This window comes from Microcaecilia unicolor, chromosome 5, assembly GCF_901765095.1.
Source record: "Microcaecilia unicolor chromosome 5, aMicUni1.1, whole genome shotgun sequence".
Taxonomy (NCBI): Eukaryota; Metazoa; Chordata; class Amphibia; order Gymnophiona; family Siphonopidae; genus Microcaecilia; species Microcaecilia unicolor.
The window spans coordinates 251667490-251689151 of NC_044035.1; the positions used below are offsets into that span (position 1 = coordinate 251667490).

Genomic DNA, 21662 nt, shown 5'->3' on the forward strand with positions numbered 1-21662 from the left:
GGAGGGGGGGCGGTCCTCCCGGCGTCGACGCTTCTTGGGTGCCGAATCCCTCGGTGTTCCAGAGCTCCCGGCACCCTGTGTCAAGGGGTAAAGTTGTTGGGGCTTCTTAGCCTTCACTCAATGCACCTAGGTGCCGACGAGAACGATGTCGAATCCCCATGTCGCCTTCGACGATGGACGGTCCCGGGGGGCCTGCACAGCAGGAGGCATCGAGGCAGGTGGAGGCCTACTCGATACTTCACTGCTCCCAGTGTGTCTTGGCCTCTCAGCAGCCATGCCTACATCCACTACCGATGCCGACACTGCCGATCTCAGTTCCAATGCTGAAGGACCGGACCAAGCTCCAAAAAGTTTCTCTCTCCGGGCTTCTCGAGCCAGTTGAGTCCTTTTCTTCATACGAAGACAAAGGACATAATAAGCTGGGATATGATCGAGCCCGAGACACTGGATACACTAAGAATGTGTATCTGTACCTGAGATGGTCCGGTTGCACCGAGCACAACATTTGAAGCCGCTGGGAGTCTTCAATGACATGGAAGGGAAGACAGCACCAGCAAAATTAAACAGCTCGACTGTGCTGAGAAAAAGGGCACAAAAAGGGAGAGACCAGACTGCGTGGCCTAAAAGACGGCCGCTATCAAAAAAAGAAAGGAAACTTAAAAATGGAAAAACATAGCTAAGAAAAAAATAAAGGGAAACCTTTTTTTTTTTTTTTTTTTAATAGAATTAAATGAAAACCAAATGAAAAAAACTCACTTAAAAATTAAAGAAGGTTCTTTCCCGGGCGCGAAGAGAGAAACCACAGAAAAAGCTATCACTCCTCGTGCAGAAGAAACTGAGGTACGCGCTTGCACAGCAAGTCAGTCCACGCATGCGCAGTGCGCTGCTGCACGCACGCCAGAAGGCTCTGGGGAATCTGGGAAATCTTTTAATTTTTTACTATGTCCTATGCTGATTCCCAGGCCGGCAATGATTGCTAACCCCTGTGTGAGAATAACTCAGCCTGCTTGTCCTCGGAGAAATAAATTAACCCTCAAAGGAGTCTAGAAGATGGTGGGTTCCACCTCTCAGAGCTGTAAGCAGTGTTATAGGGTAGCTCCAACCACTTGTCTCTCAAGGAGAGAACCACAGGGTGACACCAGAAGACATATTCCATGGCCCCCCACCCAAACACTATTAGCTGGAGGAATGCAGACCTACTAATAGTCAACCCATGAGCGTCTCCTGCCCCTGTCACCCCTGAAAGACCCAGCTGTACTTAATTGGACCCCACTAGTAGGCACAGTAGAGGGCAAGATCCTGGCATCTCCCACTCTCATAACCACTATCAGTCCCCTACCCAATAACCCGGACCCCTTCATTAGCACCTGGTGGAATAGCAAAGGTCGGGAGGCTGATTACAAGTGGTACTGGGGAGCAGAAGAGTTGCAATGAGACTAAACCCTTTGCTCTCCTGACAGACTAACTGCCAGCTGCTGACATGCTATACCAGCAGGCTAGCAAAAGTAGCACCCTCATCCCTAAGGAGCACCCCCCTCTTCCTTCCCACAACCTGGTCTCACCCCTCTCTTGGTCAGTCAGGTGCCCCCCAGAGTTGCCAGATGGTGAAATTTTTCCAGCCCCAAAGCAGCCCAATATTAATATGAATATTAATAAGGTCAATATGAATATTAATAAGGTAATCATAATCACCATAAACAGAATCAGCACCAGCATAATTAGCACAATCAGCACCATAATCTGCAGTATCATCGTAATTATAATTAGCACAAATTCATAATCCACCCACAAAACAAAAGGAGTAAGTTCACACCACAAACCATCTATCTCTTTTGATCTAGGAACAGAAAAAAGGTTTTGCTTCTCCCAGATTTCAATCTAAATCATGTTTAATATGGGATATAGATGCTATAAATAAATAAATAGAAACTCTGAATGTTGAGCACCTGATTCTCATAACATGATGTCTGTTTTAGTGGTTCTTCAACAGGAGAATAAAATCTCTTCATGATACAACACATGCTAAGGTGTCACTATAACCAGCCCCTCCAAATGACTCACTTATAACAAATTACTACTCTATCTATGAAAAGTTATACTTTTTCTGTGTACATCCGTATGCTGCACAAGCTGGCATGTTTGAAAATATAAGTGAGATTAAATAAAAATGCTGGCAACAATAAAGCACGACAATGTGGTTGCAGCAGCTCAAAGCTCCGCTCTGGCTCCCTCCCCCTACCTCCACCCTCCTCAGTCACAGACTCATACACTTTCTTCTGCGGCTCCTCTGGCTCCGTCCTCCTCTCTGGTGGTGGCCACAGGTCCCCCTCTCCTGATGATGTGCTCTGACTCCAAGAGCAGATCAGGAGGGAATCTGCCACCAAAGCCAACACCGTCCAGCCAGGGGTGTATCTGCGTGGGGCCTCAGGGGCCTGGGCCCCCGCAGATTTCGCCCTGGACCCCCCTACCGCTGCCAACCCTCCCCCCCGCCGTTGCTGTCGCCTACCTTCGCTGGCGGGGGACCCCAACCCCCGCCAGCCGAGGTCCGCGTCCTCCTGCCGCTGCCGGCTGCCTGTAAAAGAATTCCGTCAGCTGGCGGGGGACCCCCAACCCCCGCCAGCCAAGCCGAGGTCCTTTCATTTCTTTCAGAACTTCCAGTAAAGCTGGCGCCGAAAGTTTCTTCTGAGTCTGACATCGCTGCACGTTGTCAGAAGTGCTAGAAGATGAACAGCACCAAAAGCAGGTCCAGGCAGCGGAGCTGGCACAAGCACGCAGATCCAGGTGGGAGATTGGCTACACCGTCCCCTGTGCCACCCAACACCCCGGAGACGGGAGGAGGAGACAAAGGGCTCTCCAGTCTGAGAGACTCGCATCTGTGACCACCACCATCCATTGTGGAGGTGCCAAGGCATCGCTTCCACAGGGAGGAATTGCGAAGCCACCAGTTCATGCGCAGGTGTACCAAAAACAGCCACGGAAGACACTGCTGACACTCCTGGAACACAGGAGACCACCCGTCGAGAAGCAAGAGCCGTAGATGTCATCTTTGAGCACCGCCCCACAACACTACCTCCAAAGTGTCCGCCACAGAACCCAAGACATGAATGCATAGCCAGGCCCAGGGACTCAGCGCCCTGAGCAGACTGCACACCCAAGTCTGAACCTAGATCCTCCAGTCCTCGGTCAAGAAAAAAATTGTACCAGAGCTGTCTGGAATGGGACGAGGTGGCTCATTTGAAGGGTGACCACCCAGCTAAAGGATTCCGAGAAGACCTGAGGTGGCTCATTTGAAGGGTGACCACCCAGCTAAAGGATTCCGAGAAGACCTGTGAAGATAAACTCTCAGATCTGGTCTAGAGCGAGGTGCACTCTGATGCTGTCCTTACGGTGAATGGAGCCATAGCCATGCCAACAGGCAAAGCCTGGAACTGAACATGAGGGCTCAGAAAGGCAAAACAGAGAAACCGCAGATGAGGGGGCCAAAGAGGAAAGAAAAGAAACACTTCCTAAGGGAGAAGTGCAGGGAAAATTGAAGTGCAGGCTAAACTGAAGTAGCTCTGAATATGTTATTCTGGACATGAGCCCTTGAGCCCAGGCAGAGGTCTAGTATAGGATTTTGGCCAAGGCCTAGGATGGACCGAACAGGCCCTATGCACCACCCCAGCCACCAAACCCCGCACACTCACAACAGCCAACAGGCACCACCAGAAAGTGGGAGCTAGAGCATTCAGGCGGGCCTCACGGCTGACCGGGAACCGAGTCACACTCTGGGAAGGGAGAAAGAACGGTAAAGTCACAAAGGAAAGGGAGAGAGGCAGAAACCCCTAAAGGTATACAAGGCTGTGCCACAGGTGAACAAGAATACAGGAAGACCCAGAAGAAAACACTCTAGGCTTATACAACAGAGCACTCAAGGAAAAAGAAAACCAACTATAGGAATACACTGTAGGTTGAACCATTCAGCACACAAGGGAACTAGGCTGTACCTACAGCATACAACAATACAGGGAAGGGGAAGCCACTTACAGGAACACTCTAGGCTGTACATTACGCACTCAGGGAAAAGGGAAGCCACTCATAGGAACACTCTAGGCTGTACCTTACAGCACTCAGGGAAAAGGGGAAGGAAAACCACCTATAGGAATATACTCTAGGCTGAACCATTCAGCACATAAGAGAACTAGGCTGTACCTACAGCATATAAAGATACAGGGAAAACACTAGGCTGAATATACAGCATACAAGGGAAATGGAGAACTACCTAAGGAATATACAAAGCTGGTCCCACAACCCCCAAGGGAAAAAGGGAACTGCTAAAGGGAAAAAACAGGGCAGAGCTACTCAGCAGACAAAGATAAAGGGGAGAGTAAGCAAACAGAGGAAGGTGCCTTGACACACACAGACCAGAAAAGGAACGCTGCTCCCTGCACACAGGAGACAGCTACAGCAAACAAAGAGAACTCAAACAAAGAGAACTCAAACAAACAAGAGCAAAATACAAGGACAGGGGGAGGCAGAACCACAAGGAGCAGAGCAGAAGCTCAGCACCACAAAGGGAACACCCAGGGAGAGAAAGTTAAACAAACAAACGACTCAAGGCACAAGTTTACTCCAGATAGCACTACATTAGAGAAGGAGAAAGCAAACCAGGTGTGGGGAGTGAGGCAATCAGGCTCATGCTAGGAGTACCCAGCACAAACACACACACAGAATAAGCAAGCAAGAGGAGAAAGGCTAAACTCCAACATGAACACAAGCGACCAAGCACAGACTGGCTTCAGCAAAGCATTCAAAGCAATCAACGCCAAAGCAATGATTGCAAGGGAAAGGCAGGCTTAAATGGATCAGGCTTCTGACGTCTGCTGGCTCAGCCCCTGACAAGCCAATCAGGAGTGAGTCCCAAAAATTTCCTGCCGATCCAGCAGAATCATAACAGAACATAGCTAGCTGTCCAATATAAACAAAAGTACAAAAGAGAAACAAAAGCCTTACAGACATTGCAACAAACAGCTAGCCAGAGGTGCCACAGTGGAAGCTGCAGCTGGAATGCAATAGTTTGATCAATGTCAGAGAGCAAAACTAGAAGAGCAGAGCTGCTGTGGGAAACCACCACAGCAAAACTAGAAGAGCAGAGCTGCTGTGGGAAACCACCAAAGCTAACCATTGACACTGTAGCCTAGTGTAAACTGTCCCGGATATGGAAAGAACTGCTGAGGAGTAGCCTACTGGTTAGGGTGGTGGACTTTGGTCCTGGGGAACTGAGGAACTGAGTTCGATTCCCACTTCAGGCACAGGCAGCTCCTTGTGACTCTGGGCAAGTCACTTAACCCTCCATTGCCCCATGTAAGCCATATTGAGCCTGCCATGAGTGGGGAAAAGCGCGGGGTACAAATATAACAACAAAAAAAAAGCTACGGCACCTGGGGCAAATGCCCCCATGACAGCACTGAGGTTCCATGGTTACCATGGAGACCAGAGCACTAGCCCCAGAAAATAACAATATGTAACATTTCCCACAGAAATGTGGAGCCAAAGGCACTAAGCCTGGAAACTCCCGTTTGTAAAGGAGCAAAAGGTGCAGAAAAAAAAAGAAAACCTACTGAACCTGGTATTCCCAGGAAGTCTCCCATCCAAGTAGAAAGAAACCAGCGAGGCTCAACCCTGCTGAGCTTCCAAGATCAGAGATCAGGCACACTCAGGGTTGTGTGCTCATAGGAAATGCCTGTACTGCCAGTATAAAAAAAAAAAAAAAAAAAGAGTTTCACAAAGGAAGGAGGGAACCTTCCAAGCTGTTCAAGCAACTGGCCCCAGAGAAAAACTGAGGACAGGGGCATAGCTATGGGTGGGCCTGGGTGGGCCCAGGCCCACCCAATCTCAGCACAGGCCCGCGCAGTCTCTCTGACCCGCCAATCGGTACCTGTCTTTTTAGGCGTCAGCAGCTCACTCTCAGTTTCCTTGTCCGGCTCTCATTATTCCATCGGGCTCTCCCTGAGTCAATCGCTTCTCCAGTTGTTGTTTATATTGCTACTCTGACTCCGGCCACTGACTGAAACACCAGGGAGGGATCGGAGGTGACTGAATGCCCATAACCGAGCTGCGATTGAACCAGCCTATCTGCCTACTGTCTCCCTGCTGAGTTTATCTGCACTGATTACATCTAACTACGGAGAGATCTGAGGCGATTGAACAGCCTAACAGTCTCCTGTCTCCCTGCTGAGTTTATATAGGGGCTCATTATTTGCTTTCTCTCAGGGTGTTTTTAAATCCTGCTGAGCTCTTTGCAGGTCTCCTCCAGAGCTTTTCTCTTTTTTTAATATTCAGGTAAGGGTGCTTCTTCCCTTGCAGTACTTGGCTCTGCTTTTTTTTTTCTTCTCCTTTGGCCAGACCCACAGTTGTTCTTCTCTTGCAATCACAGGTTCATATGATGTTTGTTTATTCCACATATACCACCTTTATGCCCTGCCCTTCTCACGCTTTCTGTCCTCCTATTGTATTTTGCCTTTAGTTTTAGTTTTAAACAATTATCTTCTCTCATTATTTTTAAATTATTTCTAGCTCCCATTTTATTTATTTCTAAAATGTGTTCATATTAGTTGAATTTAGGTCACCCGTTCTGTCTCTCCTCTTCTTACTCCCCCTTTGTTTTTATTATTTTTGTGCCGTCTAGATATGTTATTTTACACGAAATTAATGGTGAATTGTGAATTTGAACTGCCTGCAGTGCAGACTAGAGTAAAACATTTTCTCTTTCCCCCTCATCTCCGGTTTCTCAGAAATGGGCCGAAATAAGTGTGTGTGGGGGGGGGGGGGGGGGGGGGGGGGGAATGGGAGTGTAAGGGCCGCTTTAGGCTCAAAATTACAAAATGTGGCTTACAGGGGAAAGGATGGGGTGATTTCTGGCTGCACAAGGAATACATCTTGAAGTTTATGTGATAATTGGAGATGAATAGCTTCAGTAATTTGGATCCTGGCACCAGTTAGGCTGCACAGCAACATGCAGCCATTCAGAAGCCTTCCTGCCTGCTTTTTTAACATTCTTGCTGCTATGCTTGGGGAATCGGGCCTAGAACCTGGAATCCCACGTGCACACTCATTAGGACCTCATCGGGGGCAATAGATCTCTATAGGAAGCTCAAGACCAGGTAACAAAAATGTTTTAATTTGTATAATACCAGGTTTAAACAAAAATGTTGTGTATTTAATGTTGGTGGGTTTCTGGGTGGGGTGGGCTCTGTAGTGCCAAGGACGTTAAAAAAAATGTTCATATATAAAACTTTTTTTAAAAAACTTGGGCACTGCAGACAGAGACCACCCCCTACCGAGAAACCCATCAACATTAAATATAAATGTTGGTGGGTTTTATATTTAATGCTGGTGTGCATCAGGGTGGGGGGGGGGGGGGGTAGAGATTGGGAAGGGTAGGGGAGATGGCTACAGGGATGATGTGATGGGGGGGAGGGTAGGGCTGATGCTGGGCTATAGGGATGGATGGGTTTAGGGAAGGGCAGGGCTGATGCCAGGCTACAGAGAGGAATGGGGGTTGGGAAGGGCAAGGCTGATACTGAGCTACAGGCCAATTTTAAAATTTGGTCCTCTATTCTCAATTGATGAGGGTTAATCTGTGTTCTGCATGTGACCCAGGTGAGAGATTCTGCTGGTATATGGTTTGTATGGGATCTGTATCAGTCTGACTTGTCTGTTTTGTTCCAATGGAACACATTGCTGTTGTGTATATTATTTTATTTATTGCATTTGTATCCCACAGTTTACCACCTCTTTGCAGGCTCAATGTGGCTTACAATACATCATGAATAGTGGAAATAAGAAGAGAATAGACGTTTGGTATTACAGAAGGATTTTGGGTTACATGATAATGAAAAACATAAAGGTGCTGTTATTGGTATTTGTGTGTTCAGAACTGGTGGTGTTAAAGTTTGCAACACAGGTTCAAAGTATGTATGTGGTTTATGTTGATGCAGGACAACTGCTGGGCAGACTGTTTATTAAAAATCTGTCATCAAGTGCACTCTAAGGCATTATTTAAGAGTGTCCCAAGAAACACTACTCACACCCATATACATAGTGCCCACCCATATTAGCTCTGGGCCCACCCAAAATGTTAGGTCTGGCTACGCCACTGACTGAGGGGACAGAAAGGTCTGTAAATAAAAACACTAAATAGACCCTTTCAGAGGCCCAACATACAAGGAGCCCTGCTCCGATGCTGTTCACTGTTTCTCACACCAGGAACAGCCTTAGCCAATGCAGGAACTATAAGAAAATCTAAACTCATCAGAGACAGTGATGCCTATTGCTATCAATATACTCAATTAGGCAAACATGGCTTTCCAGCTCAGGTGATTCTTGCTGCCTTTGTGCAGAAACAGTGATGTTCTTAGGGGGGCTGACACCCGGGGTGGATCGCCGATGCGCCCCGCCCCCTGGGTGCAGCGCGACCCCCCCCCCCGCGAAAGAACCCCCCCCCCCCCCGAGGGCCCGCCGCGGGGGGGGGGGGGGGTGCCGCGCGCGCCTGTCCTTCGTTCGTTCCATGCTCCCTCTGCCCCGGAACAGGAACTGCTCCGGGGCAGAGGGAGCATGGAACGAACGAAGGACAGGCAGGCGCGCGGCGGCACCCCCACCCCCCCCAGCAGCGTGCACCGGGGCGGACCGCACCCACCGCCACCCCCTAGGAACGCCACTGTGCAGAAAGACTCCCTTTGAATAGAGGTAAGACAGGGGAGAAATGGACCTACTGCTGAGCTGGAGAGAAAACATCCCCTCTTTGGGGCAGGTCCATCCGAAGAGACTGAGACAGGAAACAAGCCAGACAACTCCAAAGGCTGAACTAAAAGGAACTGTTAGTTCCCCTACCAGACTTCTGCAACATATAGGCATACAGAGCAGAAGAAGAGCTGGGGGGGGTCATAAATCCCCTGCCCCAGAGAAGACCCCAGTGGCTGACGTGCTCCCAAAAATAACAAGGCACATCGCAGGACCATCAGATTTCTTCTGGAAAACTTAGCCCTCTAGAACCATCTGCCCGAGATGAGCATAAAACTCCCCCAATCACGAAAAGGGCTACTGACGCCAAGCTCTTTTAAGAAGGAAGGTTCAAATAAGGGGCCAGAGCACAGGAGATTCTGCTCAGAAGATATAGAAACCGCTTAAAGTAATTCTGCTCTTCCCTTGGATCCCTTTGCATAGTGGGGGCAGTTTGAAAAAATTTGTGCCACTGCCCCGCTACATGCAAAACAGTTTCTGACTCAACAGTGATTTTGGTAAAGGAAACCAAAGGCTGGAGAAAATAAAGGGGAATCCCCTGTACCAGCAGTCTCTAATGGAACACAAGGTCCTTTAGGAGAAGCCGCCCATCCCCCCACCCACATCAAGTCCGCAGGGTGGGAAAGGATCAGAGTTGATATCAGGAAAAAAGAGAGCCGCGCCAGCAAAAAGGCGCGCGTTCCCACAATTCTAGCGCAGGAAAAGGGGAACTTCAGCACTTCCCTCCCCAGCGTTCAAACACACCACCACACAGAGTCCCGCTGCGGAGCATCTGGTACCACAGCGGGAATAGCTTTCAAACACCAGCATCGCCCACATTAAAGCATGGTACCCCCGCGCTGAAAAGAGAAAGGCAGGGACTCACCAAACAGCAGGTGTCTCCGGAGGAGAAGCGAGTCCCACAGCACAGCAGCCTGCTGCCCAACTGGCACACAGACCTAAAGCATAGCACTAAGACAGGGAAACCCTGTTCTGCATGGTCCTGTCAGAAATCTTGTTTTTTTTTTTTTTTTTTTTTTTAACACCAAATGACGGCAAAGGAGCTCTCTTGTTTTTTTTTTACTGGTGAGGAAGGCTAGAGCTTTAAAGACCGTGAGGCAAGGGGGGAACAGGTGAAGCAGGGACCCAGAAGACTAAGTATGCCCCCCAAAGTCGGCACCACCAGCCAGACACCCCTAAACTCAACTGGCCCACAGGACCCAGGAGTATCCCCAACAGACAAATCCAGGAGCTACTGAAGCGCCGTCCACCACCTACTGGAGATAGAGATGTACTGAGGTGAAGGAGGAGTTGGCCGTCTGGTATCACTGCCTTCAGCTTTGTAATATCTATCTCCACCTGCTGGTAGATGGACACAACCCACCAGTTCTTGGATTCATCTGCTGCGTACGCTAAGGAAAAACCTTTATATTTAATGTAGGCAGGTTCCTGGGTGGGGGTGGCCTCTGCAGTGCCCAGGACATTAAAAAAACAAAAGGTTTTATATTTAATGCTTGTGTGCTTCAGGGTGGGGGGGGGGGGGAGATTCCAGACTATGGGGGGATGGGTAGAGGATAGAATAGGACTGACACTAGGCTACAGAGAGGGGTGGGGGTAGGATAGAGAAGGGCTGATACTGGGCTATGGGGCTGGATGGAGGGGTAGGGGAGCCAAGTTTGAAGGATAATATCATTGCTGTAATTATATTGTAGGATCCTGTCATGTGTGTTGAGATGTTTGCCATTATACTTACGCCTGGTCAAGTTTAAGATGTGGGATAATGTAACTATATTTAAAAATATTGGTTTTTCTGTATGTTGATGAAGGGCAGATGTTGGGCATACTACTTAGAAATCCATCATCAAGTGCATTCTAATGCATTATTTTGTAGTATCCCAAGAAACACTACTCATACCTATATATACACAGTGCCCACCCAAAATGTTAGATCTGGCTACGCCAATGGCCCAGAGAAAGAGCCTATTGTTAAACATTTACCAGCACACCACTGTACTCAACCCACTTGTCTAGACTGGTCTAGCAGAGATGAAATTGAATATACACACTTTCATGTATTTTTAAAGATGACATTCTGGGGAATTTTATGCACCTATGTTTCACTTCATAAAGTATGTGCACTAAAAGCCTCAGACATACAGGTACATATTCACATCTGTTATTGTGCATAATGTCTCTACAAAATAGGCCTTTAGTGCTGTAAGAACCTACTTGAGACCTCAACTTATACAGCCCTTTCTAAAATTTCCCTCAAGGAGACATAGAAGGGAATATGGAGAAAATGCCAAAGATAAAAAGAAATTGAAACATTGTAAAATAGTAAATGACAGAAGATGGTCAAAATGGCCCATTCAGTCTGGCCTTTACCTGCCATCATTTACTACTACTTTACTATATTACAAACCATTTCTTCTTTCTGCTCCATAATTTCTGCTCTAATTTTTTAACATATCGTCAGATATTCTCATATGTAATCAATGTAATATTTCCAAACTCCACAATTCTTCACTACTCCCATCAAAAATCCTAATTGCTTTGCAACATTTATGCCAATGGTGGGTAACTAATCCATATGTCACAATTTACCATAGTTTTCAGGACATCCATAGTGCATAACCATCAGATACTGTTTACATTTTATTGGTGAATCAGATTCATTTTCATATTTTGGTTACCTTTTCATTGGACCTGTTTCTGTTTCTCAAAGAACAGGCTGCCTAGCTTTTATTTATGGATTACAGATACTGTTTCACTGGTGGCAAAGGAATACATGTATGTGGAATCTTTTAGAACAGGAATGCAACTAATTAACGTGCATTCTGCAGTTATCCACATAAGGTTTGGGAAAGCACAGATGATGTTTAGGAGTCTGGCCCAGCTCACAGGCTGCTAGCCGAGATGATCAGAACTGATAAATATTGGAGAACATAATCTTACATATTTACAATTAGAAATAACATGCTTACCATGTGGAACTGTAACCTGGAATGGTCTGCTAGGATTTTTCAGATTCCAAAGGGTCAAACTGCCATCAGAGTGGCTGCACATGAAATGTCTCCCTTCATGGTGCCAAGAAACAGAATGAATAGCCTAAGTAAAGTAAGAGTGAAAATACTGAATCTAAATATGATAACGTATTTTAAATCTTTCTAAAGACAATCAAGAATACGGCACTGAATATTTTAACAAAACTGAACACACTAAACATGTATGACACAATATATACATCTACTGGAAAACATACTGATCTAGAATGTTGGAACTGCAATCCATTTAAAAGTTAGAGAACCAGCTTTGATGATCGTCTGCACTACAAGATAGGCAAGCCATCTCACAGTTTTTTGAAAATAAATACGAACCCCTCGTTCAAAATATAAGATCTCATCAGGAGGGGCGTACCTCCCACAGGCTGGGTTGGGAGCAGAAACAGATTTTACTACTAATAAGTCATCTTTTTAAATATTCAATATTCATAGCCATAATTCACAGCCATATTTTAAAAGAGAGGAAGTTACTTAGTTTTACATGCCCTGAATACAGCTTATTAAGGGGTCCTTTTACTAAGCTGCAAGAAAAAGGGCCCTGCACTAGCGGCGGGGGCCCTTTTTACCACAACAGGTAAAAAGCCCACAGGCACACATGGCCAAGCGGTAAGAGAACTCTTACCACATGGCCATGCGACAGGGACACCTTATCGCTCGCCACCCAATGATGTGGCGATAAGGGCTCCTGAGCTAACCTGGCAGTAACCGGGCAGTGCACGGTGATGCCCGGTTCCCAGCCTGCAAGCCATTTCCAGGGGTTTCCTTTTCCCCTGGAAATAGTGCTCTAGGGGTGGGACTGCCACCGGTGGAAGCATTGGGGCAGTGGTAGTCCCGGAAGAGCAAGCGGTAAGCCCCCTAGTTTTTTCTACTGGCCTGCCAAAAACTCAGTTCCAGAGTTCAGCAAGTATACAATGTGGCAGCATGTGTTATTTCAATAATTAAAATTTCTGATCATATGAGAAATTCCAGCTGGAGTTTACATAGTAGATACAAGTCAGAGCTTTTTCCTGTAAGGTTTGTCTCTTTCGAATTTACTTTCCTATGCCTATGCATTCATTGTATTTTGCAAAATTATGTATCAGGTTGCTTATTGTTTTTGCTTGTGATGAACTCATGTTGATTATAAATTCTGTTATAAACCACTTCAAAGCCTTTTAGGGAAATGGTTATATAAAACAGATAAAGAAAATATGTGTCTCTCTCTCTAGCACATAAAAAGTTATTAATCTGAGTATACAGTGCCTTGTTAAAGTTTTCACATTGTTACACATTTTCCTTATTCTGTCTAAAAAAATATTTAAAATGCATGAAATTATGAGTTTATTTACTGATCTACACAACATACTATACTATTTCAATATGAAAGAATAATTACTGAAGTATTCAAAAAGTTGTTAAGAAAAAGAAACCACTTTTAATCGAACAAGTCTTCACACCCCTTGTCACAGGACTTTGGTGGAAATGTCTTCACAACAATAACAGCCGTGAATCATTTAGGATAAGTGTCTACCAACTTTGCACAGTGGGATGGATTCAGTTTCTGCCCTTTCTTTTTGGCAGAATAGCTCAAACTCTTTGGGCTGAGACAATTTGGCTGAGAATTGTCTGTGAACCGCAGTCTTCAAGTATTAAGAGATTTTTACTGGATTCAAGTCTATGTTTGACTGACCGAATAGAGGACATTGACCTTCTTGATGACTCACTTTATTACTGCTTTGTGCTAGGTTACTGTTCCATCATTACCTTTAGGCACCAATACTTCTGTCCTGTTAAAAGACAAATTTTCTCCTCATTCCCAGTGGAGACAGGGGAGGGCTCTCTTTAAATTCTTATGTTCCTTAAGGCAATTTTTGTTATAGGAGATAATTTGGGTTTGCTATGAAAAAGGGTGTTCTTCAATCAGAAAAAAAAACACAAAAACTAGTTTTTTGAATATTTTTATAACTATTCTTTTACACTTTTCTGTGATTCTATGAAAGTGTAGAGTATGTCATGTAGACTAGTGAAACTCCTACCTTAAATCATTTTGATCTCTATTTTCAGACAGTAGTATCATGAAAATGTACGGTACATTGCAAGTGTTTCAAGCTCATTTTACATTTTTCACATTCTGCATTATAAAAAATGCAATTCAAAAATCAGTATTTGTCTCACTGATCTACCCAACATACTCTACACTTTCAATATGAAAGATCAGAGAAATACTTTAAAAGTAATAAGAAACCATAGTGAATCCAAATTAGTTCTGTTTATAAGTGCCTTAAAAGTCCAATGTCCAATCACACTATCTGTGCTAATTCAACTACTATAGGATAAAGAATCAAGCTACTTATGAAGTGAATATGAAGGAAAGGTCTAAATATGATTAACATACAGCTGCCAAAAAGATTCTGGGATAATGTTATTCAAAGGTACAGATTACTGGAATGCTATAAGAAAATGTAAATTTGTTTTGCATATCCCTTTGAACATCCTAAGGTCCATTATTGGAATGTAGGAGCAATCTGACAAGATCAAGACAATGCCTTGAACAAGAGTTAGGCAGGGGGGGGGGGGATTTATAATGAGAAAATGTTCATACGGAGCTGTACTTAGCTAAGAACTGTTTAGAGAACAGTGCGTTCCTTTTATCTGTTACATATAATTATGCATTTATTGTTTGTACATTGTGCGGATTGCCTTATTCTGCTCTGTATGATGTTGGTTAAATTTAAAAAAAAATTACTAGGTGTGAGTTAAGGAAGTAGCTAAGAAAGGCTGTGAGGCTGAAGATTACTTTACACTGGTCTCTGACTGAGACAGGGAAAACGTTTACTGTTCAAAAATGACTATTATTCTACAAAGACTGCAAGGGACTGTGGCATGAAGAAAACAACTGTTGAAGCCATGTGATCAGTGTATATTCCTGTCCTATGCTAGGCCTGTTACAAAAGCCTGTTACATTGCTCTGTTTGGTTCTCACAAGTTAGCATCTTTGTAACATACAGTGCTTTCTCAGGAACTGAGGAATGACACTTCAAGGATGCATATTTGGCTGGAGCTGAGCAGGCCTTTCATATAAGGTGGATGTAACTTTGGGAGGTGATGAGACTGAAGATACAGTGACAGTGGCGTAGGAAGGGGGGACAGGAGGGGCGGTCCGCCCCGGGTGCACGCGCTCGGGGGGTGCCGGCCCCGCTGGTTCCCTGCTCCCTCTGCCCCGGAACAGGTTACTTCCTGTTCCGGGGCAGAGAGAGCAGGGAACCAGCAGGGCCAACGCAGCTCCGAGTGACGTGCACTCGGGGCGGATCGGCCCTCCCGCAGGTAAGAACGCAATCCGGGGGGTTCGCTCCGGAGGGGGGGTGCGCCGCAGATAGGGGGGGGGTCACACCGTGCTGCACCCGGGGGGGGGGGGTGCGCAGCGGCGACCCGCCCCGGGTGTCATTAGCCCTCGCTATGGCACTGTACAGTGAGCCTAAGATGTCCAGAATGTTTCAGTTTGGGGGGAGAAAGGACACAGGTGATTGTAATATGTATTTTTTGCTCTGTTGCTAACTACACGCTGTACTGATAACTAATTAGCCAATGGCCACAGTGTGCGTATGTGCACACAGATCAGGAGAGACTGATAATATACAGGAACATCCATATATGGCACAGGCTAGTTTCTGATTTTTAGTTTAGGAGAAATCACATGATTTAGGAGAAACAAAACTTACAACAGTATATATGTGATGGCTGGGAAAGTGTTAGCTGAGCAGACTTTGTTATTCAGTGTTTGCGTCTGACTTTGCTGTATGACAACTTGCTCCAGAGAGAACGATTATTTTGTATTGGCTTAGTGATATACCAATAAATATTTTTACTCGTTGCGCCTATATCTAAGCCTAATTGTCTCTCTTGTTTTCAGTCCATTGGGCTGAAGCGTTTCCCCTCCCAAGGGACAAGGATATACGCATTTCGCACCCTCGGGCAGCGACTTGATTACCCCCTTAACAGCCCTTGATTGTCCCAATAACCTAATCAAAGAGGTCGGGGCTATTCCTGCAGCTGGTCTGTGGAGACTGTTGATAGCTCAGAAAAATGGATTTCTCTGGAGTTGATATGATGTGAAGATCTTGCAGGGTATGTTGAAGTTCACTGCAAAAGGTTCGGTGGCTGTGGTTACTGGCATAAGTGTGGTGAGCAGTGTGGACGCGTCGAAGGTACAATTGGTGCACGTATGGAATTTTGAAGCCGGCTTGTAAGTATTGTTATTTTTTTATGTTGATTTTGATAGGGGAAGTTAATTTTTACTTCTCAACTACTTTCATTGAGAGTAGGAAATAGATAGTGTATTTAAAATTGTGTGCACCAGTAATTCTTTATTGCAGAAAGCCCTTGTAAATGATTTGTGGACGTGGGAGCATGATAAAAAGTCTGTATCTGTAGTTTGCGTATGTACTGTTCTTCCCTTAATAGCTCAGGATATTAAATTGTACAATGTAAAATGCCATAAACTGCTAAAGTCTAAAGAGGTATTTTTCCTGCCCCGTTTCTCTTGTAGTCTTGTTGAGAGACTTGGATATTTGTGAGAGGGCTAACAGCTTGTCACAGCATTTAATACTGTTTGCTTTGGAATGAAGTGAGAAAAAGTGCTTGAGTTATTGTACAGACAGGGAGACTATTTGTCCGTGTTTCTTGTGATGTCACTTAGTAGGGGAAAGAGGGATTTTTTTTTCTTTCATTTGCTATTCTTCATCACTATGTGTGGGCGTGAGTGCAGGCTGGCCAGTTTGTATTTTCTTTCATGGAGAATTCAGCTGCCTATATATTTAGAGATTCCTGAACTTTATTGTACAGAGACCTTTCCTTTGAAATAAACTGTTTTTCCTGCCTTTAGCTACTTTATTTCAGCTGTGCAGATTTGTTTGCCCATTAATGTCCTGTATGATTTTTTTTTTTTATTTTACTCAAGTCTTATGGGATTATACGGCTGTCCCTATTACGGCTGATTTAATTGCATTTTATATTTAAATTACACCACATTTGTTTTTCTTTTACAGTATGTGGCATATCATACCTTCCAACTGCTTTGTGTTTCAAGGGCCCGATTCACACAGCAGAGGGATATTTAAAATGCAATACAATCTTTAATTTCCAAATTATAGGCTCTTTCTTGCCTGATCTATATTTTGTAAAGGTCAGCCAAGGATGCAGGATTGTATTTTTTACAGCTCTATTTTATTAGATTGGATTCAAAGCTTGCCATTACTTGTTCTGAATTCTCTGTAGTATGTTTCATCGCTAGATAGTTTTTCCATTAGCTATTAGATTTCCTGCCAGGCTCATGCTTTCTACCTTTAAATTGAAATATTAAAAGTGTTTACCTCTTAGGTCTCATGATAGAGGTATGCATATGTATGTTCTGTACCCTAGGTAATTTAGATTTCAGAGACATACCTCCCAGGAAGAGTGTACCTAAATGAGCTTTTAGATTATGAAGTTGTTTAGTTTTTTATGTGCCTTGCCTGAAACTGTTTTGTGCTGCTCTAGTTTGCCCTAATTTGTTTAAATTGCCTTCTCTTTCACTGCATAAGAGATACCTTGTTACCATTATCTGAGTGCAAACTTTCCCACTTTGTTTTATATTATCTAAATTTGAAAACTTTTTCCCCTACCTTACAAATAGCTACTGTTTTCCTCCTTATTTCAGCCACCAGAGGGAACTACCATGATAAAGATTTACAGTATGTTTTGAATTGCAGGGAGTCAAATTGTGAAGCAGATGGATGAAAATTCCCATTCATTCTTAGGTAATTCTATGTGAAAGGTTACAGAGATGTTTAACTTAATGATTTGTAATGCAACATTGTAAAAGGTGTTAGCTGTTAATGTGCAAGTTGGATGCACTGTTTAACAGTACATATTGTGAAAAGTCACATGGCAGAATATCTAGAAAGTACACTGTAAGTTGGTTAGACAGTCTGAGTAAATGAATATATATGTGGACGTATGTGGAAGTGTTTGAACAGGGAAATGTATATGAATTATGATATATTACTACTACTACTACTACTATTTAGCATTTCTTGATAGGCTAGAATAGCAATTGATTTTATTCTAAATTAACTTTAACTAGATTTACATAAAGTATAAAACCTGAGAACAGCATTGAGCTAATGCCATTTTGTTTAAGAACTGGCCAGATTGTTTCACTTGTTGGAAACTGACCTTTATGACCTCATGCCTATAAACAACTATTAAGTCCTCATTGCTCTGCTTACTTGTTTTATTGTTTTCATTCAAAGCACCCTTATTTACTCCACTTTGGCATCCTTCTGAAGCATGATGCAAGACCCAATCTATACGGGACCGTATAGTCTCCAAACAGTGCCATCTACAGCTGCATTGCTGGAAGGAGAATTTCGTTGGACTCATTCGTGTGATTTAAGACCTGCTCCATTTACTGCATGAACTGTTGAACTCTACCCCAGCAATTACACTGTTGCTCTGACTGCAGGATTTTTGCTTTTATGTAATTTATTACATTTTGAGTTATAATGCTTTCTGTTTGCTTACTAGGTGTACACGCATATGTTTATTCCTTTATTCAGTTAGCACCAGCAGCTTTACCATTACCAAAGCAACAGACTGATTCACGTTTCATCATGTTTCTGTTCACATAATAAGCTATGTGCTGTCCATTTCATAGCCAATTGTTTTTGTTTCTAATTTTCTGAATATGCCCTCTCATCCTTCAACTACTGGATGTTGTCTTCCTTCCTAGGCAGATCACCATTTGTAACTGTGCAGCCCATACTAGATGTACAGATCCCATTTCTTTAGGAAATGCCTTTGCAGACAAAATAGCCAGAGAAGCTGCACTAACTGCCCCTTTACATGACAGTCTTTTCCGGATAGATAAAGAAGTAACCTTCCTGGATCTGGCACTCAACAGGAGGGATGGTAACAATTGTAACAACAATATTTACAGCATACGGGTTTTCACAATATTCTAGATGTTTCTGTTCATAATGTATGCTCTGTGCTAAGTACAATTTTCAGTGAGAACAGGATTGACTCCCTTTAAAATTCTGTTTGTCAGGCAGTATGCAATCCCTCAGTTTGCCTCACCTGGCAACATATATGAAGAAAATGTTCATTAATAAAGAAGTTTCTCTAATGTTATTTCAGATCAGTTTGAAGATCCTGAACATACTGAACTTGGAAAGGTTCAAGCAGGAGACTGGGTCCTAATCAAGGTCATCAAGAGGGAAAACTGGGCTTCGCCCATTAGGACAGTCCATATCAAATACTCCAGAGCACCCCCACAGCAGTACACACAGCTGAACAAAGTGCCTGGGTACACTTATCACACTGCAATAAGGTTGCAGAGCTTGGAGCTGAGATTAAGCAACCAGAGTAGACCACCTTCTTGCAAGGGTAAGCCTGGCTACAAAGGGGAGGTGCTTCAATAAGAACCCTAGTCTCAAACCCGGTGAAGAAAACAACAACAACCCAAACAAAACTTTAGGGTTGAAATGGAGGCCTTAACAATCTGATCCAGATGACCCACGTGAACCATCTATATGATCTTCGCCCTCCACCTACTCTTTTTTTTCTGGAACTTGAGAAGGTCTTGTTTATTTTGGACTTTTGCCATAATGAAGTATTTGCTTTTTATTCTTACAACTCTTTGCTGTTCTCCTATTCTTGTTGCTCAATCTCCACCCTCTGTTACACACCTCTTTTTCCTGTCTTTGTAGCTTATCCTCTTATTTTGGCTCTTCTTTGTATTTCCTTTTTCTTGTACCGGTCAACACTTAGGTCAAGTATTGTCTTGTGTGACGACTATTCCTTTTAATTCTTCTCGTGCTGGTTTTCCTTTTATGGATATTTTCTGGAAGTGTTCCACTCACTTATAATGCTTCTGGTATCTGTACACCTGTGCGCTTGTTTTCCCTGTTGCTGTTTTTCCTGTTTCACATTTTCTATTCCTGCTGAATTTCGTTTATTTTCTAGCACTGAACTTGGTGCAGCTTCTTTCTTTACTCCTGGCTTGCAGGCCGCTACCAATGCTAAGTGGCTTCAGAAAATTCGATATGACATGTTGAAATTTATTAATTTAGAATACAGTATGCGAACTTCTGCTCATCCTGCTGATTTTTCTGCTGATGCTTGGTTTTCAGGTTTGTATCCTTGCGTAATAAATATGTCACCATAGTTTTAATTGTTCCTGCACCCACTTTTAGTCATGATACCATACCCTTGCTTCATGCTTCCCCCTAGACATATCATTCTCTCCTGCATCCCATGTTTGTCCTCTTAAATTCTATTTTTTCTTTTCTTTAATCATTGCTTTTTAGCCCAAACATCCTTTGTGACCTTTTCTCTCTGAGGCACTTCCAGTATTGGTTCTGAAGAACCCAGTCCTCCCCTCCTGTATTCCACCTGTGTGCTCCATGTGTGAAAGGCCTCATGCTGCTCACTTTTCGGCCTTTTAAGAGGGATATGTGTATTCCTGTCCTATGCTAGGCCTGTTACAAAAGCCTTTACATCTGTTTGGCCTTTACATTGCTCTGTTTGGTTCTCACAAGTTAGCCTAATAAGTTAGCATCTTTGTAACATACAGTGCTTTCTCAGGAACTGAGGAATGACACTTCAAGGATGCATATTTGGCTGGAGCTGAGCAGGCCTTTCATATAAGGTGGATATAACTTTGGGAGGTGGTGAGAGACTGAGGATACAGTGAGCCTAAGATGTCCAGAATGTTTCAGTTTTGGGGAGAAAGGACATAAGGGGATTGTAATATGTATTTTTTGCTCTGTTGCTAACTACACGCTATACTGATAACTAATTAGCCAATGGCCACAGAGTGTGCATGTGCACACACATCAGGAGAGACTGATATGATACAAGAACATCTATATATGGCACAGGCTAGTTTCTGATTTTTAGTTTATGAGAAATCACATGATTTAGGAGAAACGAAACTTACAACAGTGGAGGAGTGGCCTAGTGGTTAGGGTGGTGGACTCTGGTCCTGGGAAACTGAGTTCGATTCCCACTTCAGGCACAGCTCCTTGTGACTCTGGGTAAGTCACTTAACCCTCTATTGCCCCAGGTACAAATAAGTACCTGTATATGTAAGCCGCATTGAGCCTGCCATGAGTGGGAAAGTGCGGGGTACAAATGTAAATAAAATAAAATATATGTGATGGCTGGGAAAGTGTTAGTTGAGCAGACTTTGTTATTCAGTGTTTGCATCTGGCTTTGCTGTATGACAACTTGCTCCAGAGAGAACGATTACTTTGTATTGGCTTAGTGATATACCAATAAAGAATTTTACTGGTTGCGCCTATATCTAAGACTAATTGTCTCTCTTATTTTCAGTCCTTTGGGCTGAAGTGTTTCCCCTCCCAAGGGACAAGGGACAGGGATATACGCATCAGCCATACAGTATTTGCAAGGAAAACGGTCAGTGGACATTGCACACACACGGGAGAAGAGTTTATGGTCTGATAAAACCAAAGTGCCAAGTGATACATGTAGCATAAAAACAAACATACCATATCACCCGAACACTATCAGTACAGTCAAGCATGGTGGTTGCAACATGGTATGTGTTGGGGGAGAGGGGATTGTAGTAGTGGTGACAGGAAGGCATTTGAAGAACAACAGGAAGAAGGATGGTGCAAAGTGCAAGCAATTTCTGCAGCAGAAACCTGTTCTACCCTGCCACAGATTCGGGTTTCAGGAGAAGATTCAACTCTCAGCAGGAGCAGAAAGCAAAATTGGCAATAGATTAACTCAGCAAGAAGAAAGTGAATGTCTTCAAGTGACCCAATCAAAGGATAAACCTAGATCCAATAGAAAATC

General features: G+C 44.0%; 1 protein-coding gene across 2 annotated transcripts in view; it reads right to left on the reverse strand.

Moving 5' to 3' along the window:
• STXBP5L (syntaxin binding protein 5 like) overlaps positions 1–21662 on the reverse strand; it is a 663841-nt gene that overhangs the window by 444851 nt on the left and 197328 nt on the right. For both annotated transcript variants that reach the window (XM_030203985.1, XM_030203984.1), the window contains exon 8: positions 11745–11868. In XM_030203985.1, coding sequence (XP_030059845.1) covers positions 11745–11868 — 124 coding nt within the window. The remainder of the gene's footprint in view (positions 1–11744; positions 11869–21662) is intronic.